The following is a 20421-nucleotide window of genomic DNA, read 5'->3' on the forward strand; positions in this document are numbered from 1 at the left end:
TGTTTTATTTACTTTCATAGGCCAGGTGTTCTTAACACAACCGAATATCTCAAAATATAACCAAAATGTAAAATCGCTTCTTAAACTCTATGAGAAAATTCTTGTATAGATTACCTATAAATGTTACTCGAAAATAATGATTAGCCATAATTACATCAAACAAATCTTTTCCTCTAACCCGACATAATTTTTTGCGGTTAAGACATATTATCAATCAATCCAAAAAAACAAAACAAAATCAGTTAAAGGAATAACGTTTATTTAGAGCAAATACTGTTGTTAGCATTTTCAGTCAACCCATACAGACTGAATCAAAGAGATGGTAGGGCTAAATTCATGGGTCGCGCCAGTGCTTACCGGTAAAGAGGAAAAAGCCACATCTCCTCCTCCCAGCTTTTCCGAAAAAGATTTTTCGTGACCACTATTTCCATCATAATACACACGTGTTGTCTCAATCATGTGCGGGGGGAAATCACCTTATACACACTTGTGGAAGAACAATAAAAAGTGATGCTAGTGGTGTTTAGGTAATTATCCCAAACTATGTACCTTTTTAATTTTGTTCATGTTACTTTCTAATTTTTCATTTTTCTTTTTAATATTCTGAGGTTCTTGGCTTAAGAGAAAAACAGGGTTTTATACCTTTATTGTTTTTTTTTTAATTAATAATTTTGACTGATTTTTTTTTTCTCTCTCTCTATTGGATCGACCAGTGAAAGATCTCTCTCTCTTATAGAAATTCTTTGGGCTGTGTAAGTTGCAAAATTAGCTCTGAAACTAACAATAATATCTGATCTTTTCTAGTTATATTTTCCCCTCGATTTCCGCACATTTATACTGTTTTCGTCTCCGATTTTTTCTCTAAAAGACAGATAATCTCGAGCTTGAAAATAGTGAGGTCTTTTTTTTCACATACTTTGAGTGAGAATCTCTCTTCGAAAACCTAATAAGGTTTTTTTCTTTTATCTTATTGGCATTTTCACTCTCTGGAGGAAGATTTCAAAGAAGTTTTGTCTGCAACAAATAATTTGGTTGGAGTTGGATTTTTTCAGGATTTCGAGAGAAGTGTTGTTTTTAGTAGTTTGACTGATTAATCAGTGAGAGAGGGAGTATATGGATTGACTGAATATTTTGATGAATCAGTGATGATTGTTTCGATTTTTGATGATAAACTGGGAGTTCTTTTGAGTACATTTTGTGAATTTGGATGGATTTTGGAGTTGTTGGATGGGCGTATGAATGGCAGGGTTTTATTTTGAGTATGGTTAATGATTTGATTCAATTAGAGTGTAAGAAATTGTTAGGTAAAGTCATTTTCTGATGTCGAGAGCAGAGAGGATGACTACGGATCCTGCTAGGGCTGGTCCTGTAGAAAGAGACATTGAGCAGGTAATTAATTCCTTAATTTATTTAATTCTTTAGTTACTTTAATGTTAAGATCGATTGAAAAGATTGATTAAACCTGGTTTTTGATTTGTTGGTTAAGGATTTAGACGTTTCTAGAGATAGATGGACAACTTTTTGTTTGTATTAATGAAATGTAGTCCTAAGTTTAAAATTCTCCTAGATATGATATCCTCCTTAAGATAGAAGCTTGTTTTCATTAAGAAGGACTTATTTGAGCTAGTTTCAGATGGAGAAAGTGAGTGCAGGATATAGAAATGATAGGATTAAACTACTGAAACAGTGATTTGATCATAAGGTGCCCTAATTGTAGAGCTTAATGTATATCTTTCACATCTTAGACATCAGGTATTCAGACAAATGATTACTGTACAATTCAGAAACCTTGGAGAGTATTATTATGTATAACCGTTCTCTTAAAAGCTTGAAATATGTTTTTCCTTGTTATAACTTATAACAGGCATCAAGTGAAGGAAATAAGTTAGCCTATACTTTGTAGCAAAGTGCTTAAGTATATTTCAGAGTTCATAGGAACAGGTTTAGTGAATCTTGTAGCTCCGATGTAATGTTGTTCTACTGTGTTAGAAGTCTTTTGATATCCAAGCAGCAATAGGTTGGTCACCATCAAATTAGAAATCATCTAACGAGTTTCATGCAAGAGAAGCGCTCCATGTAACTGTTGACAGTTGATGACACTGTGACAAAAACATCAAAATCTGTCGCTGCAAATAAGTGAGTTCTGAGCAAAATCGAAATCGTAGTAGTATACTTGGAATTTATGGTCAGAAATGCTAAAAAAGCACCAGGACTCGTGATAGACTTGCCAGATCATTCAATGAGGGACCTAACCATCAAGGACATTTTTCTCTTCTTTTTTCCTCAATGCTTTTGCTATAGAAACTTGCAGAGTTCTTTCCTTTTAATTTATCTTTTGTTTTTATGGTATTATTTTTTTTGTCCGCCTACAAAGCCGTGGCCATAATAACATAATGATTTGAAGGTTGATTGTTCTTCTTAGTGAAATTATTTACAATGTTCCTCTCAGCTGTTCGTGATATTGAGAAAATTCTTGTTTTGGACAATCTTTAAACATCACTTGTCAAAAGAAAAGAATATCTGTGTTTGGTTTTTAAAAGACCCTTTTTTCATAGTATTAGTTGATTTATCATTTTCAACTCCGGCATCTGCATGGCCTTTCTATTATTTTTATTGTGAATTTCTGTTCTCATGCTTTTATTACTTCTATTTGAACTAGTAGTATAAGCAAATATGAGTTTAATTGTACTTATTGACTTGTTCTTACCTTAGGCCATCACTGCTCTGAAGAAAGGAGCATATTTGCTCAAGTATGGACGTCGAGGGAAACCAAAGTTCTGTCCCTTCAGATTGGCAAATGTAAGTTTCGCATCATTTTAAGATATACATTTTCTTCAGTTAGATCTTTCACAAAGAGATCTTTCACAAAGCAATGTCTAAGCTGTTCTAATATGGTTGACTATGATAGCTGGTAGAGCAGATTTTGTTGAGCATTTTGAATTTGAAGTAATCGTCTTTGTGTATCATTTACCATTATTTGCTGTACCTACATACTAGGTATTATGCTTCCATATGAGTGTCTTGTGCATTTCTGAACACATGAGACGAGTGTGTATGTCATGCAATATGAAATTACTTGTTCTAGTAATTTGTTCCTCTAACTTTATGTAAGTCTTATGTGTTTATCATCCAAAGATGATCTCGAAGCTTGTTCTGCTTGGTGAAAGCTATCGAGGTTTGTTTTGTCCAAAACGTTCCGAGTCTCAATAATTTAACACGTGGCATGTTGGTGTATGATATCTCTAAGACTCATTGTATATTTTTGGGTTGTCGATGACTATAATTTCTGTGCAGGGTAATCCTGATAAAACTAAGTACTTTTGTAAGATGCCCTGACACATCCTTTATTTCAGGACGAATCTGTTCTATTGTGGTTCTCCGGGAAAGAGGAGAAACAACTTAGACTCAGCCATGTATCTAGAATTGTACCTGGGCAACGCACAGTAAGCATTTCAAGTCATGATCACCCCAATTTTTTTACATCTTTTATTTGCAATTTGGGAATTCATGCAATGTGATGTCTGAGAGTCTCAGACTGAGCCAATTAATTTCACAGAAAAGAGCTCTCTTGGTTAGTAGTATGGGTGCACTTCAGTTTCATATACAGACCCGGTATAAGTGTAGATCGTCAAATCTTTAGCTTGTTTCCCTCCTTCGTGTGATATCCAAAGTCTGATCATATGCTTGTTTAATTTCTGTAGGCAATTTTTCAGAGGTATCCTCGGCCTGAGAAAGAATACCAGTCATTTTCTCTTATATATAATGACAGGTCACTCGATTTGGTATGTATTACTCCTTAGCCTGTCACCTCATATTACTTGTTTAAAAGTCAGTGCACTTAGCCTCAAAAGTACCACATCAGCTGCTTTGAGCAAGAATAGTTTTTTGGTCATCTATCCAATTTTTTTATAGTATTATTATTTATATTTTTTAATCATTTGTCACCTTTGCTCTTCTGGCACCAGATTTGCAAGGATAAAGATGAAGCTGAAGTTTGGTTTGTTGGTCTAAAAGCATTGATCTCTCGTGGACATCACCGGAAGTGGAGGACAGAATCCAGAAGTGAAGGATTTTCATCTGAAGCAAATAGTCCTAGAACATACACCCGAAGAAGTTCCCCTTTGAGTTCCCCGTTTGGTAGCGGTGGAGACTTACAAAAGGTTTGTGGTTATTTTATCCACTCCGTCTGACTCTAGTTAGTTAAGAGTATTAATTATGATAGTCCTCCTATATGTTTATCCAGGACGGTGGAGATCCTCTTCGTCTACACAGTCCTTATGGGAGCCCTCCTAAAAACGGCCTAGATAAGGCATATTCAGATGTGGTATTATATGCTGCACCTCCTAGGGGATTTTTTCCCGCAGATTCCGCCAGTACGTCGGCCCATTCACTGTCATCAGGCTCAGATAGCATGAATGGTCACATGAAAGTCAATGCAATGGATGCTTTTCGAGTAAGCCTTTCCAGTGCTGTCAGCTCATCAAGCCAAGGTTCGGGTCATGATGATGGGGAGGCTTTAGGGGATGTTTTCATTTGGGGCGAGGGTACCGGAGATGGTGTCCTTGGTGGTAGCCTTTATAGAGGTGGAAGTTCAGGTATTAAAATGGATTCACTTCTACCTAAAGCTTTGGAGTCTACGGTGGTGCTTGATGTGCAGAACATAGCTTGTGGTGGACGACATGCGGCTTTAGTAACTAAGCAAGGGGAGATTTTTTCTTGGGGGGAGGAATCAGGTGGCAGGCTAGGACACGGTGTTGATTCTGATGTGTCACACCCGAAGCTTATTGATTCTCTTGGCAATACAAATATCGAACTTGTAGCTTGTGGAGAATTCCATACTTGTGCAGTAACACTCTCTGGGGATCTGTATACATGGGGGGACGGTACTTACAACTTTGGGCTTCTAGGACACGGGAATGAAGTGAGTCACTGGGTTCCGAAAAGACTTAATGGACCTTTAGAGGGTATACATGTTTCATCCATTGCTTGTGGACCTTGGCATACAGCTGTTGTAACTTCCGCTGGGCAATTATTTACATTTGGGGATGGAACATTTGGTGTTCTGGGCCACGGAGATCGGAAAAGTGTATCAAAACCTAGGGAAGTGGAATCCCTGAAGGGGCTCCGGACCGTACGAGCTGCTTGTGGTGTTTGGCACACTGCTGCAGTTGTAGAAGTTATGGTAGGAAGTTCCAGTTCTAGCAACTGCTCTTCAGGAAAGCTGTTTACCTGGGGAGATGGTGATAAAGGTCGACTTGGTCATGGTGATAAGGAATCAAAGCTTGTGCCTACTTGTGTTGCTGCACTGGTGGAGCCCAACTTTTGTCAAGTAGCCTGTGGGCACAGCATGACAGTTTCTCTTACAACTGCTGGCCATGTCTATACTATGGGTAGTCCAGTTTATGGCCAGCTAGGAAATCCCCAAGCTGATGGGAAGCTCCCTACTCGTGTGGAAGGAAAGCTTCTGAAGAATTTTGCGGAGGAGATAGCTTCAGGTGCTTATCATGTTGCAGTTTTGACATCAAGAACTGAAGTTTATACTTGGGGAAAAGGAGCCAATGGTAGATTAGGTCACGGGGATACAGAAGATAAGAACTCCCCATCATTGGTTGAAGCTTTGAAAGACAAACAGGTCAAGAGTATTGCTTGTGGCTCTAATTTTACTGCAGCTGTCTGTCTTCATAAGTGGGTGTCTGGTGTTGATCAATCTATGTGCTCTGGCTGCCGTCTTCCGTTCAATTTCAAAAGGAAACGACATAATTGCTATAACTGTGGGCTTGTTTTCTGCCATTCATGCAGCAATAAAAAATCTCTCAAGGCTTCGATGGCACCAAATCCAAACAAGCCATACCGTGTTTGTGATAATTGCTTCGGTAAACTAAGGAAATCCATAGAAACAGATTCTTCATCTCACTTATCTGTTAATAGAAGAGGAAGTATGAGTAGTCTAACAGAAGTGGTTGAGAAGGATGAAAAGCTAGACAATCGATCTCACGTGCAGCTTAATAGATTTTCTTCAATGGAATCCTTTAAGCAAGTAGAAACCAGATCTTCCAAAAGAAACAAGAAATTAGAATTTAATAGTAGTCGTGTTTCACCTATTTCAAATGGAAGCTCTCAGTGGGGAGCACTTAATATATCTAAATCATTGAATCCTGTTTTTGGGTCATCTAAGAAATTTTTCTCAGCTTCTGTTCCTGGGTCGAGAATTGCATCACGCGCAACATCACCCATATCAAGAAGGGCAAGTCCACCTCGTTCAACAACACCTACACCAACTCTTGGAGGATTGACTTCTCCAAAAATTGTTGTGAATGATCCTAAAAGAACAAATGATAGCTTGAGCCAGGAGATCCTGCAATTAAGAGCACAGGTATATAAGATTTCTTTTAACGAAGTTATATATTTGGAGACTTTATTCACTTTATTTGAGTTGCGTGCTCTCTTCAATTTGCAAACGAATGCTGGGTGTCATTGCTGATAAAGAAGCATTAAGATTTTTCTGTTTGCTATCTACTTAATAAATTTTCTCTTTTTGTTTCGCTTGTACATGGGACAGTTAAGAAACGCGATGGGTAGAAAATTGTCATCCTTGAGGCACCTGGTCATGCATGTAGAGAACCCATACGCAAACGTTATTCCTTGCATGACGGTGGCTGTTATTTGTAGAGAATGATATTCCTACCCTTATTCAGACCACCTTTAAAGTGATATTTTAAAAGCTGAGATTGTATACCTGCAGCCTACTGGACTCTCATTCATGGTGTATATAGGATCTCATTCTTTGATAGGTCAACACTGGTCAAAAATGGTGCGCAGATGGTAGGCAGTATATATGCAGTGCAGCTGACCAACCTTACTTTGCAGGTGGAATCTCTAACTCATAAAGCGCAACTTCAAGAAGTTGAGCTCGAAAGAACAACAAAGCAGCTGAAGGAAGCAATAGCAATTGCAGGGGAAGAAACTGCAAAATGCAAAGCAGCCAAGGAAGTGATTAAGTCGCTTACTGCCCAGGTAAGATGAAAATTATGCTATTCTTGTTGACAGCATTTCTTACTCTCTAATTTATACGGACTATTTTTATCTTATGGTCTTCTTGTTTATTGCTTGTGGAGTATTACTAAATTTGTTCGTCAGTTTCCGTGTTCGTTACGGATTGTCATGGGGTTATGATTTGTTGCAAATATGTTTTACGTGTACCCTTAAAATACAGTTATCTTGTTATAGCATTTTACTTCTGTTTTAACTTTGGTTTCATAATTTTGCGGTCATCTTTTTTTTGTTGTGAATAAAAACAGCACTATTAGAGACGACAATAATCTTAGACTGCTGTGAGACTAGGTTTCTTACAGGAGGTTGGTAACTTAGATAATGAGGTTTGTCAGTAATAAGAACAGCATCAGTTACTTGATACCTTAATCTAATTTCTGTTAATGTAGCTCAAAAAAGAAAAATATTAACAGGAATTGCCTATTATTTAGTGGAGGTGTTGAGAGTGGTTGTTTTATGGCTTGCCCAATGCCAGATTTCTTTTTACCTGTAGAGAGTGGAACTTTATTGGTTAATCCCATTAAAGAAGTTGATTTTAACTTGGTCTCAGTGAGCAGCAAGTAAAACTTGTAAAAATGACTAAATCCTTATGCTGTTACTATGAAGAAATCGGGTCTAGCAATTTTCATGCTTTGAAGATATGATAATTCTTTTTCTGTACCAATCCAAAGCAGAGTAGTCGTATATTAAACTAGCTATATAGTTTGCAATTTTGTGGTACATAATGGCCTTGTGACAGTTTTTGTCCTTAGTAGCAAAAGGTTAAAATTGTTGAGAGACGATGGACTAGTGTTTTTAGGCCAGAGTTGTATGGCTCGGTGTCCGGTGTAAAATCAGCTTATAACTAGACTAGTCACATAAGTATTTATATGTGTATTGTAGGAATGCCATACAGAAATAATTAACAAAAACTACTAGTATTATCTTATTCTGTAGCCTCTAGAATACTAGGTAAACAGAGGACTATGAGAAGTAGATGATTTCCATCTACTAATATGTATTATGTACAAAAATGATTTGAATCTACTAAATTTATTGTATATGCATATACATATGTATCTAGGTTAGGGTTTCAGAGTGTTATCTGCTATAAGTTACATAATTTAAACGGCAAAGAAGTTACATAATCTAAACGGCAAAGATTTGGAAAATATTTGAATTTTTTTCTTTTTTTAAATAAAATAAATACCAGTGTGGGCGCCCAGATCACTGACGCCTTGGCCTGGGTGCCCCTAAAGGCATCGCCGGCGCTCCCCTTTGGCGTTCTTTTTGATGTATAAGTATCTACTTATTCTGATTACTGATACCTTTCTCTTACTATTCGATTGCTTTTCAGTTGAAGGACATGGCTGAGAGGTTGCCTATCGGAGCAATGCGGAATCCTAAATCACCAACCATTGGTTCCATTTGTTCTACTCCTATCTCTAGTGATATGTCTGCTGCAACACTTGATCGACTAAGCAGCCCTGTGACTATCCATGAACTAGATTCAAATGGATTGAACAACTTGGTTCTTTCAAGTGGGCCAACAACCAGTACACGCAATTCAAATCACAACAGACTGGGTCCCTCTGAAGCTACTAGGAATGGGACCAGAACAGCTGAAGGAGAGGTCAGCCAAGAGACAGAGTGGGTTGAGCAAGACGAGGCCGGTGTGTACATTACGCTTACATCTTTACCAGGGGGTGTCAAAGACCTTAAGCGAGTCCGCTTCAGGTACACCATATTTATTCTCGTATGTTCCTAGTTCTTACTTCCATCTGTGGCACTCGTCCTGATACCAGATTATTAAAAATCGTAACTAGAACTTATTTAGTGATGGACTTTCTAGTTCTTTCTGGTCCCGATATACTCAAAATTGTCAGAAGGTGGTATGTAAGGTAAACTGATTACCAAGAGCCGCAACTGCTTACGTGGTAGTTCCTATTCTGATACTGAAATATGAAGCCGAACCAGGAATCTGTTTTGGTTCACTTTTGTCCTGGCTACACTGATGTATCCACCTGAAACAAAACAAAGCTTTCTTGTTTCTCCTGTTTTATAGCACTAGCTGAGATGACAGTTTATTTGTGTAGATGCAAATTATCAGCAATATGTTTTTATAACTAATAATATTTGAATGCAGTCGGAGGCGGTTTAGTGAGAAACAAGCCGAACAATGGTGGGCAGAGAATCGAGCCAGGGTGTATGAGCAATACAACGTCCGCATGGTAGACAAGTCTAGCATTGGCATCGGAAGTGAGACTTAGCCCTTCGCCACATGTAAAAAGCAAAAGAGGGTAAATCCAGAGTTCAGTTTCTACATCATGGGAAATCCATGCTGGTCCATTCAAAATGGTAATCGCTTTCATCTTATAATACAAAGGTGGGAAGAGTAAGCAAATAAGCACTGGTCAATATAAGAGAAGAAAAATAGAGGATTAATTGTTGCTAATATTTTTTTTTTCCCTTTTTCTCTGCATAACAAAAGTATGCTAAAGTGTGTAGAAAAGTGTGGAGTGGGTTGAGGGTGTGAGGATTGTAAATTCTTAGTAGGTTACTCTGCTTTTCGTTCATTGCAGCTTCCTTGTAAATTCTCAAGCAAATGCTCGATGAGAGGTACCTTTTTTCTCTTCTCTCTAATTTTCCCCTTGCCAATCTCGATTATTTTTCTTCTTAAAAACTCGGATGATTTTAATTGATGATTGTTCACATCTTTGTCTTGAATCTCTTTTTGATGCTGAGAAGGGATTATATCTTTCTTCTCTACAGCCTTATCTAATGTACTCAATCTCTCTAAAAAAAAAACTCTGTTTGTCTGTCTATTCTCCTCCAATTGGACTTTCATATACCCACATTAGCAATTTGGTAGGAATCTTTTGGCTGAACTAGTTTTTCCACATATTTCGCTTCTGTGGGGAGGAATTCTTTTTGAAGTTAACCAATTTTTTCTTATTTTTTTTAAAGCATGAGATTGTATTAAAACTGATCTTATCCTAGGAGTATCCGTTGCAATTTGATTGATGCAAGATGATGCAAGATGGGATTGTCAAATCAAGGTTGAAAGGCTCCCCAACTCTCCCCAACTGGCCGTTGCAAGGTTCGCCAGTTCGTCCGCGACTTGATTACATGCCATGTAGATGTGCGTGATGATGCGTTAGGTGATTTGACCCGTTATTAGCTTGGTTTCCGAGACCATACCCGAAATGTACCAAGGCACGGTTCGGAGTCTGAAGTTAAGAATCGAAGGAGGTTTCTGAGTCGGTTTCAAGTTAAACTTTTGGCCAACCTTGATCTTTTGCTGTCATAGACAGTATGAGCATGGCCCAACATTCGGCTGTCAAGGTATTGGTGACTCCCAGGTCCTACCGTTATCAGGGTGTTAAACAGACGTACCCCTGCAAATGACATGTCATCCGTGTTGATCTTGATCCATCTCAAATTAGGTTGTCCAGCCTATCAGGACTGTAGTGAACGCCCATGTTCTAATCCCGGGGTTGATAGAAGCTGGCATTGTAACATGTTAGGGAAGTTCGTGTATGCCTAGGAGAAAATTGAAGACTGAGAGCCATATATATAAGATTTCAAACCAAGATCATTAGAGTAGGGCCAAGCACTATGGTACCCCATTTCCCTTCCCTATTCCTCATTTGTAGGGAAAAATCCAAATTGACAAACATTATGGTCTCCCATATCCCTACAAATGTAGGGAAATTCCTTACCTTTCCTACTAGATTCGGGTAGTAGGGAAAGGAAATGAGACGGATACTTGGTTCCCGTCAAAATCTCCGCTTTACGGAAACTTAGTATCCGTATGGCAATTGATACGGAAATTGAGTATCCGTAACACATTTGACGGTAACTGAGTTTCCATATCCGTAAATTTATTTGTTTGGCCTTTTTTCTTTACACCTCTCTCACACCCCATCCTAACCGTCCATCATTCATAACGGCTCTATCCTCTCCACCGTCGGATCGCAACGGTCATATTTTCAAAAACTTCTCAAAAATCCTCTATAAATACTGAAAAGCGGGGGTCTAACAATCACACCCAATATTTCGTTCGGCAATCTGAAGAGACAAACTCCAATATACTTTCAAGATAATCAACTAGACAGTCAGACACAATCTATAGAAAAGTATATCAAAGAGTTATATCTCAATTTCTCAATACAATCTGCAATCAAACAAATAGGAGTTTGCGAGTCCGATTGAATAAGAGAAATAACTTGGAAGGTATCACAAACCAATATCCAAGTGTCAATCAATTCGATCAACAACCCAAAGATCAGATTCAAAAACTGATTGAACTTAACGCACAACCTGTGATATTTCTATTATATAACAAAATATAATGCGGAAAAGAAATAACACAGACACCAGAAATTTTGTTAACGAGGAAACCGCAAATGCAGAAAAACCCTGGGACCTAGTCCGGCTTTGAACACCACACTATATTAAGCCGCTACAGACACTAGCCTACTACCAATGAACTTCAGACTGGAATGTAGTTGAGCCCTAATCAATCTCGCACTGATAAAGGTACAGTTGCGCTCCTTACCTCTCTGAACCCCAACAGGATTCTACGCACTTGATTCCCTTAGCTGATCTCACCCACAACCAAGAGTTGCTACGACCCAAAGTCGAAAACTTGATAAACAAATCTGTCTCACACAGAAAAGTCTTGGAATAGATAAATCTGTCTACCACAGAAATACCTATGATTTTTGTTCCGTCTTTTGATAAATCAAGGTGCACAGGAACCAATTGATATACCGGACTTATATTCCCGAAGAACAGCCTAGTATTATCAATCACCTCACAATAATCGTAATCGTTTGGAAGCGAAACAAGATATTGTGGAATCACAAACGATGAGACGGAAATGTTTGTGACTACTTTTAATCTTACCTATCGGAGATAAATCTCAAGCAAATCTTAGCAAAGATAATACTCAATCACGATAGTAAAAGTAAGATCAGAACACGCAACTACAGAGAAAAATAGTTGGGTCTGGCTTCACAATCCCAATGAAGTCTTAAAGTCGTTAACCTACAACGTTTCGTGAAAAACCTAAGGTTAAAGGAGAATCGACTCTAGTCGCAACTAATATCACACTGGAGGTGTGGGTATTAGGTTTCCCAGTTGCTAGAGTTCTCCTTTATATATTTTTCAAATCAGGATTTGTAGTCAATGTTACCTTGGTAACAAAGCATTCAATATTCACCGTTAGATGAAAACCTGATTAGATCCAAGCTAATATCTTTCAACCGTTAGATCGAACTTAGCTTGTTATACACAAATGAAATGTACCTTCATTTAGGTTTGAGTAACCGTACCTAAACGTGTACATAGGTTGGCTCAACAGTAGTTAACCAAAGTTAGCTATATGAACACTCTCATATCAACCTTATTCATCTTAACCACAACTAGTTCAAATGACTCAAATGAACCTAGTTATAGAGTTGTTCAATTGTTATATTCTCATAGAAGTATACAAGAACACAATCGAAGCAAAATCGGTTTGATTCACTCGAATCAATTCATGAACATTATGGCCACGGTTTGCATAGAATGCATTCCTTATTATTTAAATGTACTAGTTTATCGCCAGTGCTATGCATGGGCCTATTTCTGGCTTCAAGAGTTCCATTAAAGAGTTCATGTGTTAAAATTAGTTTTATTAGAATTAGTTATGTGTTAAAATTAGTTTTATTAGAATTTAAAAACATTTTTAAGAGTTCGACTAATAGTCAATAAACTCATAGAAAGGATCGATGATAGAAACAGTTAAAAGTTCTTCAAACCTTATAATGAAGGCACAATTGGGGGATACTCTTAAAAATAGGGGATACTCACGGTTAAATGAGTTTGAATTTTTCATACCCTATCTCAGTTACGTTATATGATTTGCTGGAATTTTACTAAGATAAAACGGGTATGAACAATGATTTTTCTTTAATAGTTTTTTTTTTCGATATCATAATAGTCTTCTTTTGGTTTTCCTTTTTTACACACCTAGTATTTTTACGTGAAGATCAACAAACATAGTATTTTTTTTCGATATTATAATAGTCTACTTTTGGTTTTCCTTTTTTACACACCTAGTATTTCTACGTGAAGATCAACAAACAAACATGGTAAATTTGGATAATATAGAGAAAATTAAGTGGGAACAAAACAGAGGGATGGTTATAAGAATTTAAGTGCAAAGTGCAGTGAAACATCTTCCTCAATTAGTAAAATTAAACTAATGCAATCTTTTGTCATCTTTTAGGACCACAATGATGCATGTTATATTTCTAGCAATACCCCTCTACCTCTTGTTCAAAATTGAAGCCGGAAAACCCGTCATGGATATTATATTTTTCGCCTCTCAATTTTCAACTGACTTTTTGAGATAGCGGCATGTATTTGTTCTCTCTATTAGTTATTTATCTTGAATTCAAATAGTATTAAACATAAGATAAAAAATAATTCTATCTCACAGTAGAACGTGGAAGGCTTTGCTTCTTCAGTTCATGCAACGATAATTCACGTACAACACAGGGTGAAAGGAGCACTAATTCCAGTCGAATAAAACAACCATACAACAGTGCTCTTGTTCTCCTTGTACATCTCCTTGTACCCTTTGCAACGAACAAAGCAGAATTGTTGCAGGCGACAGTATAACCAGTTAACCATGTACTTTGCAGTCATATTAATATCTCCAGGGTATCCTGATTGTAACAAAATTTAGGGAAAAAAACAGAATTATTGCAGTCGACAGTATAACCAATTAACCATGTACTTTGCAATCATATTAATATCTCTAGGGTATCATGATTGTAACAAAATTTAGGGATTCTTACAAATACTATATAGTAAAGCCTAATCATGTCAGCGTCAGTTCATTTCCAGTTTTTTTTTTCCTTTTTTAGGAGTGTCTCTGAGAAAAAAAGGCATTAGTGGACGGTAAGAAAACCCCATAAAAAAATCTATTTTTGAAATAATAATCCCTGGCAGATACATATGAAACCTACTTTTGGAATGGAAACAATCTGATAGATGGCATCAAAAAGAAAAATTGAAATAAAAGGAGTAATTGTCTGATACAAACATCTTCAAGAGCACTTGTTTCATCTAGGTAGTTAAACGAGTATGTGTATGCAAATGATCGCACTTGTTTCATTTTAAGTATCTTTTCCTCCGGATAACAACCCAGAGAACTCTTCACGACTATTTCTTGTGCCATGACATCAAATACCGAAGTGATCCCTTCCGTGATCCATTCCAAGCTATTAACTGCTGAAAAAGTAGGTAAGAGTTTTGTGTCAAATTAAACGAAGTCCCAATTGAGGAAACCCTTTCAAATCAATCAAACTAAACGAAGTCTCAATTGAAAAATGGGCTCGGCAATAGTTGTTGTAATAAGAACATATATAAAAGATAGGGACAACTCGGAAAATCATGGCAGGAGCAAGTTCAATGACAGCAGCAGTTGCTATTACGTAGTCGGACCTTGTCAGCATACTTTAGCACACAAATGCTCTATACTTAAAATCTCGTTGTCATTGATGCTTATGGTTAGGATTGACACTATGGATACACTTCGAACGTATTACTAAACCCACTGCATGGATCATAATTTTTTCTACTGAAGCCTAATTATTCTAATTGTTCCTTTATGGATTGGTCTTAGATCGGTAAGAATACCCTTCTTCACCATGAAATCCTCTAGATACTATGCAATAGACCCGATCAAAATATTTTCCTCAAAGTAAAAAAACTAAACCAAAGTAATAAAATCAACTAAAACTCAGCACTTCAATTGCTTTAATATTTATTTTGTTTCATTGGTTGAGATGGCACATGTAATATCTTGGTGTTCAGATGACTTTGTTGTCTTTATATGTATCAAACTTAAAAATATCCAGTCACACCATTGAAACAAATACCAAGATTTGAAAGAGAGAGAGATAATTACCATGTTCTCCATGCTATCAGATATTTTTCAATGCGGAAATATTCCGGGATTATCCAATCACACATCATAACTTACATTTGTTTGTATCTGGTTTCAATTGCTTCTCAATCTTGCATGAGCCATATATATCAACAGTCAGCTGATTCGACTCCGAAACAAAATCAAAAAGGCACACCAAGTTACTCAAGCACAATAAAACATAAACACAAACACAAATAGTTGACATGCTATAACTGAAGCGCAACGTATTAGAACAGAGAGTAACAGAAAAAAAAAAACCTAGAAAAAAAAGACAATAAAAAATTAAGTTTATCACCTCACCCATGTAGTGCGACCTTCTTATTTAGTTCGTTTAGTGTTTACCAACATTAAAGGGAACCAAATCTATTTTATCGCCTCATTAATTTTCAGAGGAGAGATATCACCAACTGCAAGCAAGGTCGCGAAACAAAACAATCAAAAAATTCTACAAAACAAAATTATCAAAAAATACACCAAAAAACATGGTTTAACTAATATACCTCGTGTGAGTTTATTATTATCACCACAGATCTCCAAAACAACGGATATTAACTGTTATGCGTATGACCTCTCTTATTGCAACATCCATTATCACAAACTGATTACATCATTATTAGTACACGCAAAACAAACAAACAAATAGAATGATTACAGACAATCACAGGAAAAAAAAACTTCAACAAAATAGAAAAGTGACATGCAAACAACGGGATTTGGCCTTTGCTCGAACGCTTTATATAATGAGCCACCAAGCCTAAAATTGCCTTAGAAAACAAACTTTATTTGGGAAATAATATCAATAAGTATCTCTTAAAATTTACACCATTTTTATTTGGGAAATAAATCAATGAATATCTTAACATTTACACTATTTTTATCATTTTGGATGGCAACTATGTTTTTGGATAGTCGCATCTATTTGGAGCAACATTTTCGTCCAAAAGATATAAAGTATCCTATGTAGAACTTGCGTCTTTGGTTTTTTTTTTCTTCTCTTTTTATGGAATGAACAATCTCAAGAAAATTATTATTGAAACTCATTCAATGTTCTGTGTTGCATTTTCTACCACGTTTTATGTTCTCTCGTTCACAATATTTTACTTAATATCATGCTCAATTAACCCAAGATTTTAACAATTTTGTATTTTCAATGTTGGACAGGATTGAACGATTTTGCTTTTTTTTTGGAAAAGGATATCATGCTTTGATCTACAGGTAAGTAATCATAACTCTATGTATTTTGATTTAAAATATTTTGTTGATCTAAATTGATCAAAGTTCTTTTAATCTTCATTGAAATTGTAATTGTAACTATGATGCAATTAAGCAATTAAGATTTATTCAATAACTAGTCATTTGGAAGTGTAATTAAGATTAATTTAATTAGAAGAAGTGTAACTGGACAATGGACATTTTTTTAATTATTTTAAAATTATTTAATTAATATTGTGATGAAATCTTGATGAATTACAGAAACCTTTGATGTGATTTTCATTTAATTTTAATTTATTGATGTATTTTTGTTTAATTCTGATGTCGATATATCATGTAAGATGTATTTTTGGCAACAATATGAAACTTTTTAAGATTTATCTATTTTTGGTAAAAAAATTATTTTATTTACAGCATGAATATATATAATGTGGGGTATATAAATGTTTTCCTCGTTCAAAAGTTAATGTTACCAAAAGAAAATATTGGTGGGGACAGAATCAACCAGAAGCTCCGGTTAACCACATCGCTCGAAAAAACTTTGTTTTTATATAGAGAATTAGTTCATGAACAAACCGATTCTAGAACTTTAACCACTCAAGTATGCAAATGGGTACACATACTTAAAGTAGCCGGACTGAGTTTGGGTTCGCTAGTATGCAAACGGGTACGCATACTTCCAAACGCAGCAGAAATTCCCGGACCCAAACCCTTCGCCAGTACGCGTACGGGTATGTGTACTTAGGTTCACGGAATTTCTCAACTAACAGGTACGCATACGGGTATGCATACTATAGTTCCGGTCATGGATCACATTTATGAAAGCACGCATACTATGTTCATAATCCAATGATGGTTAAGTGTTCTAAACTCTATTTCAATCGTTGAAACATTCTTAGAGGACGACAATAACCGTTTTCACGAACTATTAGCATCAAAGCAATTTTCAAGTTATTGAAATAATCATAACAAAACATTCCAAGTCTACACCAAATGATTGTATCACACAAACCATGTAAGATATTACTCGGCGATTTTCACATGATCATCTTTTGACTTTCGTCAAGAATATAAGATGAACTTGGTTGAAAACGAAAGCTTACCAACACATATTTCGAGAAATATGTAAGCGAGTTAAACTCAGCTCGAAAGCTCAAATGTGTATAATCGAATACTATATAGTAATACGACTTTGTCTCAATATACAGTCGAACCTCGATAAACAAATGTTCGATAAATGAATAACCTCGCCAAATGAATAATTTGTTCCGGTCCCGACTTGGGCCAAGGTGATAAATGAATAACCTCGCTTAATGCATTAATGAATAAAAAAAATTGGATCCTTAAAGGCCCTATAGAAATATGAACGAATAATCACTGAATTATATATAAAAAAAATATATAAAAATAAACCACAATACATAATTAGAAAATTTTACATAAAAATATATGTAGGAATGAACTCAAAAAATTTTATCTATGGTTGATTGTCTTGTTCTTCCACCCAAATCAAAATGCACCATATCCTTAATGTATGCATTGCTTGCACAATTGCTGGAATATTTTGCTCGTGTTGTAGCAAGTAATTTTTTAAAGTGACCATCGCTTGAAAAGCATCTTTAGATGACACATTTGGTACGACGCTACTATCGTCTGGTTCAGGATCATTCTCATTATTCATTATCGACTCAATAATTTCTTCGTCTGTTGGAGACTCCATAACTGCATCATTCTCGTTACGATAGTTCAAAAGATGTTCAACGTCCATCACATTTCTATAACATAAATTAGAAATGACACCAGTTAATCCTTGTATTCCTTCTTCTAATTGACCATTTTTTGGTATACTTGTACATTTTCTCCTATACAATCTAACTTCTTAATTAAGAAAATATTGTCTAAATGAATAAATATTCGTTTATCGATAAATGAATAAGATATTCATTTATCGATAAATAAATAACCCCGCTAAACGAATATTTTTTCTTGGTCCCGAGAACATTCATTTATTGAGGTTCGACTGTAGGAGATAGAGTAGAAATAGACTTTCCAAGTGATAGATGAGTTTTAGTCTCCACATAACTTTTGTTGATGAAGTTCCACAAGCTCTCATTAGTAGTTATTCGTCTTCAATTGATGAACGTCGTGAAGTCTAATGCTCAACTACACAATCTATCCTACTCCGAGACATCACTATAAGTAGACTAGAAATCAAGACTTATATTTTTGATCACTAACATTGACAAACAAGCTTGAGATAGCAACGCTTGCGAGTTTGACCGAGCAGTGCTCTAACAATCTCCCCCTTTGTCAATTTTAGTGACAAAACTATCAATACATATGGATTACAAAATAAATAAACTTTATAGCTTCTCATCCAAATGCTTGATCTCCTTGGTTCTTCAACATTACTCGAAATCTTCGTCACTTCCAGGTACTCCAATGATTCTAAATGTGTTCAACTCAGCATCATAGTTTTTGAAGATCCGTAGCTATAACAATGAGAAAACGGTTGCTCTCAATCATTGTTATACAGTGTCATAGTATTATTACACAACATCAAAGTCCAATTGTATCACAACTTTAACAATAATACTATGATGATATGTATCACTCCCCCTTAGTCAATACTTCATCTCACAATGAAAACTACTCCCTCTTTTGTCAATATAAATTGGCAAATGTACGAAAACTAGTAGGATCCTCATGAAATTCTCATAGAGATACTTCATGAACAAAAGAGAACAACATATTAACTTGTTTAGATGATTTCACATAGTTGAAACTTAGTGTATTCATCAAGGAGTTTATAAAGATACAAGAAAACTCCTACAATATTCCACAGCCGCACTCCCCACAAAGATTTGGCAATTAAGCACAAGTTCAAATGTCATTCCCGAAAGAACAACAAAAGCGACCTTACTTTTACAAGAAAATAAGGATTTCTTTGGACATTAACAAGTCACATGAAACATGAATTTGTATCCAAAAATCTCAATTGTATTAACCACAAGGAAAATGATCAATTCAACTGGTCATGCTCAACATAAGAGAACTTACGAAACAACACAGTACATACGCAAAGATGTGGATCAGGGAAAGACCAATACTACGGAATAATCAAAGATTCATTCTATTTTTCATCACTATTTGCACAATGACATACAATAGACTTAATCTTTGTAAACAAAAGTTCATCCTATCTTCCATTAATATTTGCATAATGACATAATAGGCTTAACTTTTGTAGTCAAAAGTTCATTCTATCTTTTATCAATATTTTCATACCGACATATAATAGAGTTAACTTTTGAGCAAATACGGGACAGTCAAGGTTCATGGACGTAAACAACACATCCCATAACAAATTGCAATTAATACTACAAAAATCATCTTCCAAATAACTTAGAATTTAAATAAAGAAATCTAAAAACATTGCAAGATGAAAACGTTGGCAATAGCTATGTACTCACAATAATGGCTATTCCAAAACCTAGTTATCCTTCTTAAAAACACAAGAATAAATTCTCATAAGAAGTTTTCTAGACAATAATCAAAAGAAAAAAAGACAACTAAACAAAAAACTATTAGAGACCATGTTCAGAAACTTCAAGGAATTCAAGACCTTCAAGCTTGTGACTGACATCATTGACAACTTCTTCGGAGAAGATATCCTCCTTGAGAAGATCCTTAACATGTGATTTCATGAGAACAAGGTCAGAGTTAACCTTTTCCAACTCAGTTCGTAACATATCAAGACCCTTCATAGAGTTTCCAAGCTTTAGTTTTTCTTTCTCGAGATCATTGAGAAAATCATGAACCACTTCAGCAGAAACCATCTCGGCATTTTCTCGATCTTGATGAGAATATGCATAAAAGCATGATGCACCAGGATGAAGGTTGTCAACATTAACAATGGTTCTTTTCTTCTTTACTTCGAACTCGAAGTAAATAGAGTTATCAATAAAATATTCCGGCAAATCCCAAAAACCCGGAGGAGCAGCCATTCTAGATAAACAAGACCTGGAGTAAGCGTACTCAAGCAACATGTTTTGGTATTTAAATGGTTTTTCAAGGAACCAGAGTTTAGGGTTTCCAAAGTTGGTTCGCGATAAGTAACATGGGAACCCGTACGGACACAAAATTGACCCATGGCCGGAAAATATCCAAGAGGTGAACAAAGAAAAACCAGG

The 20421-nt window shown here is 35.9% G+C and overlaps 1 protein-coding gene across 1 annotated transcript; it reads left to right on the forward strand.

Annotated features, from left to right (window-relative positions):
* The first annotated feature begins 642 nt into the window (after positions 1–642).
* LOC113312814 (PH, RCC1 and FYVE domains-containing protein 1-like) lies at positions 643–9756 on the forward strand. Its single transcript, XM_026561551.1, has 9 exons — positions 643–1389; positions 2713–2799; positions 3354–3443; positions 3702–3782; positions 3966–4160; positions 4244–6373; positions 6868–7014; positions 8387–8766; positions 9176–9756. The coding sequence occupies exons 1-9, from the start codon at positions 1321–1323 to the stop codon at positions 9297–9299; spliced, it is 3303 nt and encodes a 1100-aa protein (XP_026417336.1). The 5' UTR covers positions 643–1320; the 3' UTR covers positions 9300–9756.
* Positions 9757–20421: the final 10665 nt, after the last annotated feature.

This window comes from Papaver somniferum, chromosome 9 (assembly GCF_003573695.1).
Source record: "Papaver somniferum cultivar HN1 chromosome 9, ASM357369v1, whole genome shotgun sequence".
NCBI lineage: Eukaryota > Viridiplantae > Streptophyta > Magnoliopsida > Ranunculales > Papaveraceae > Papaver > Papaver somniferum.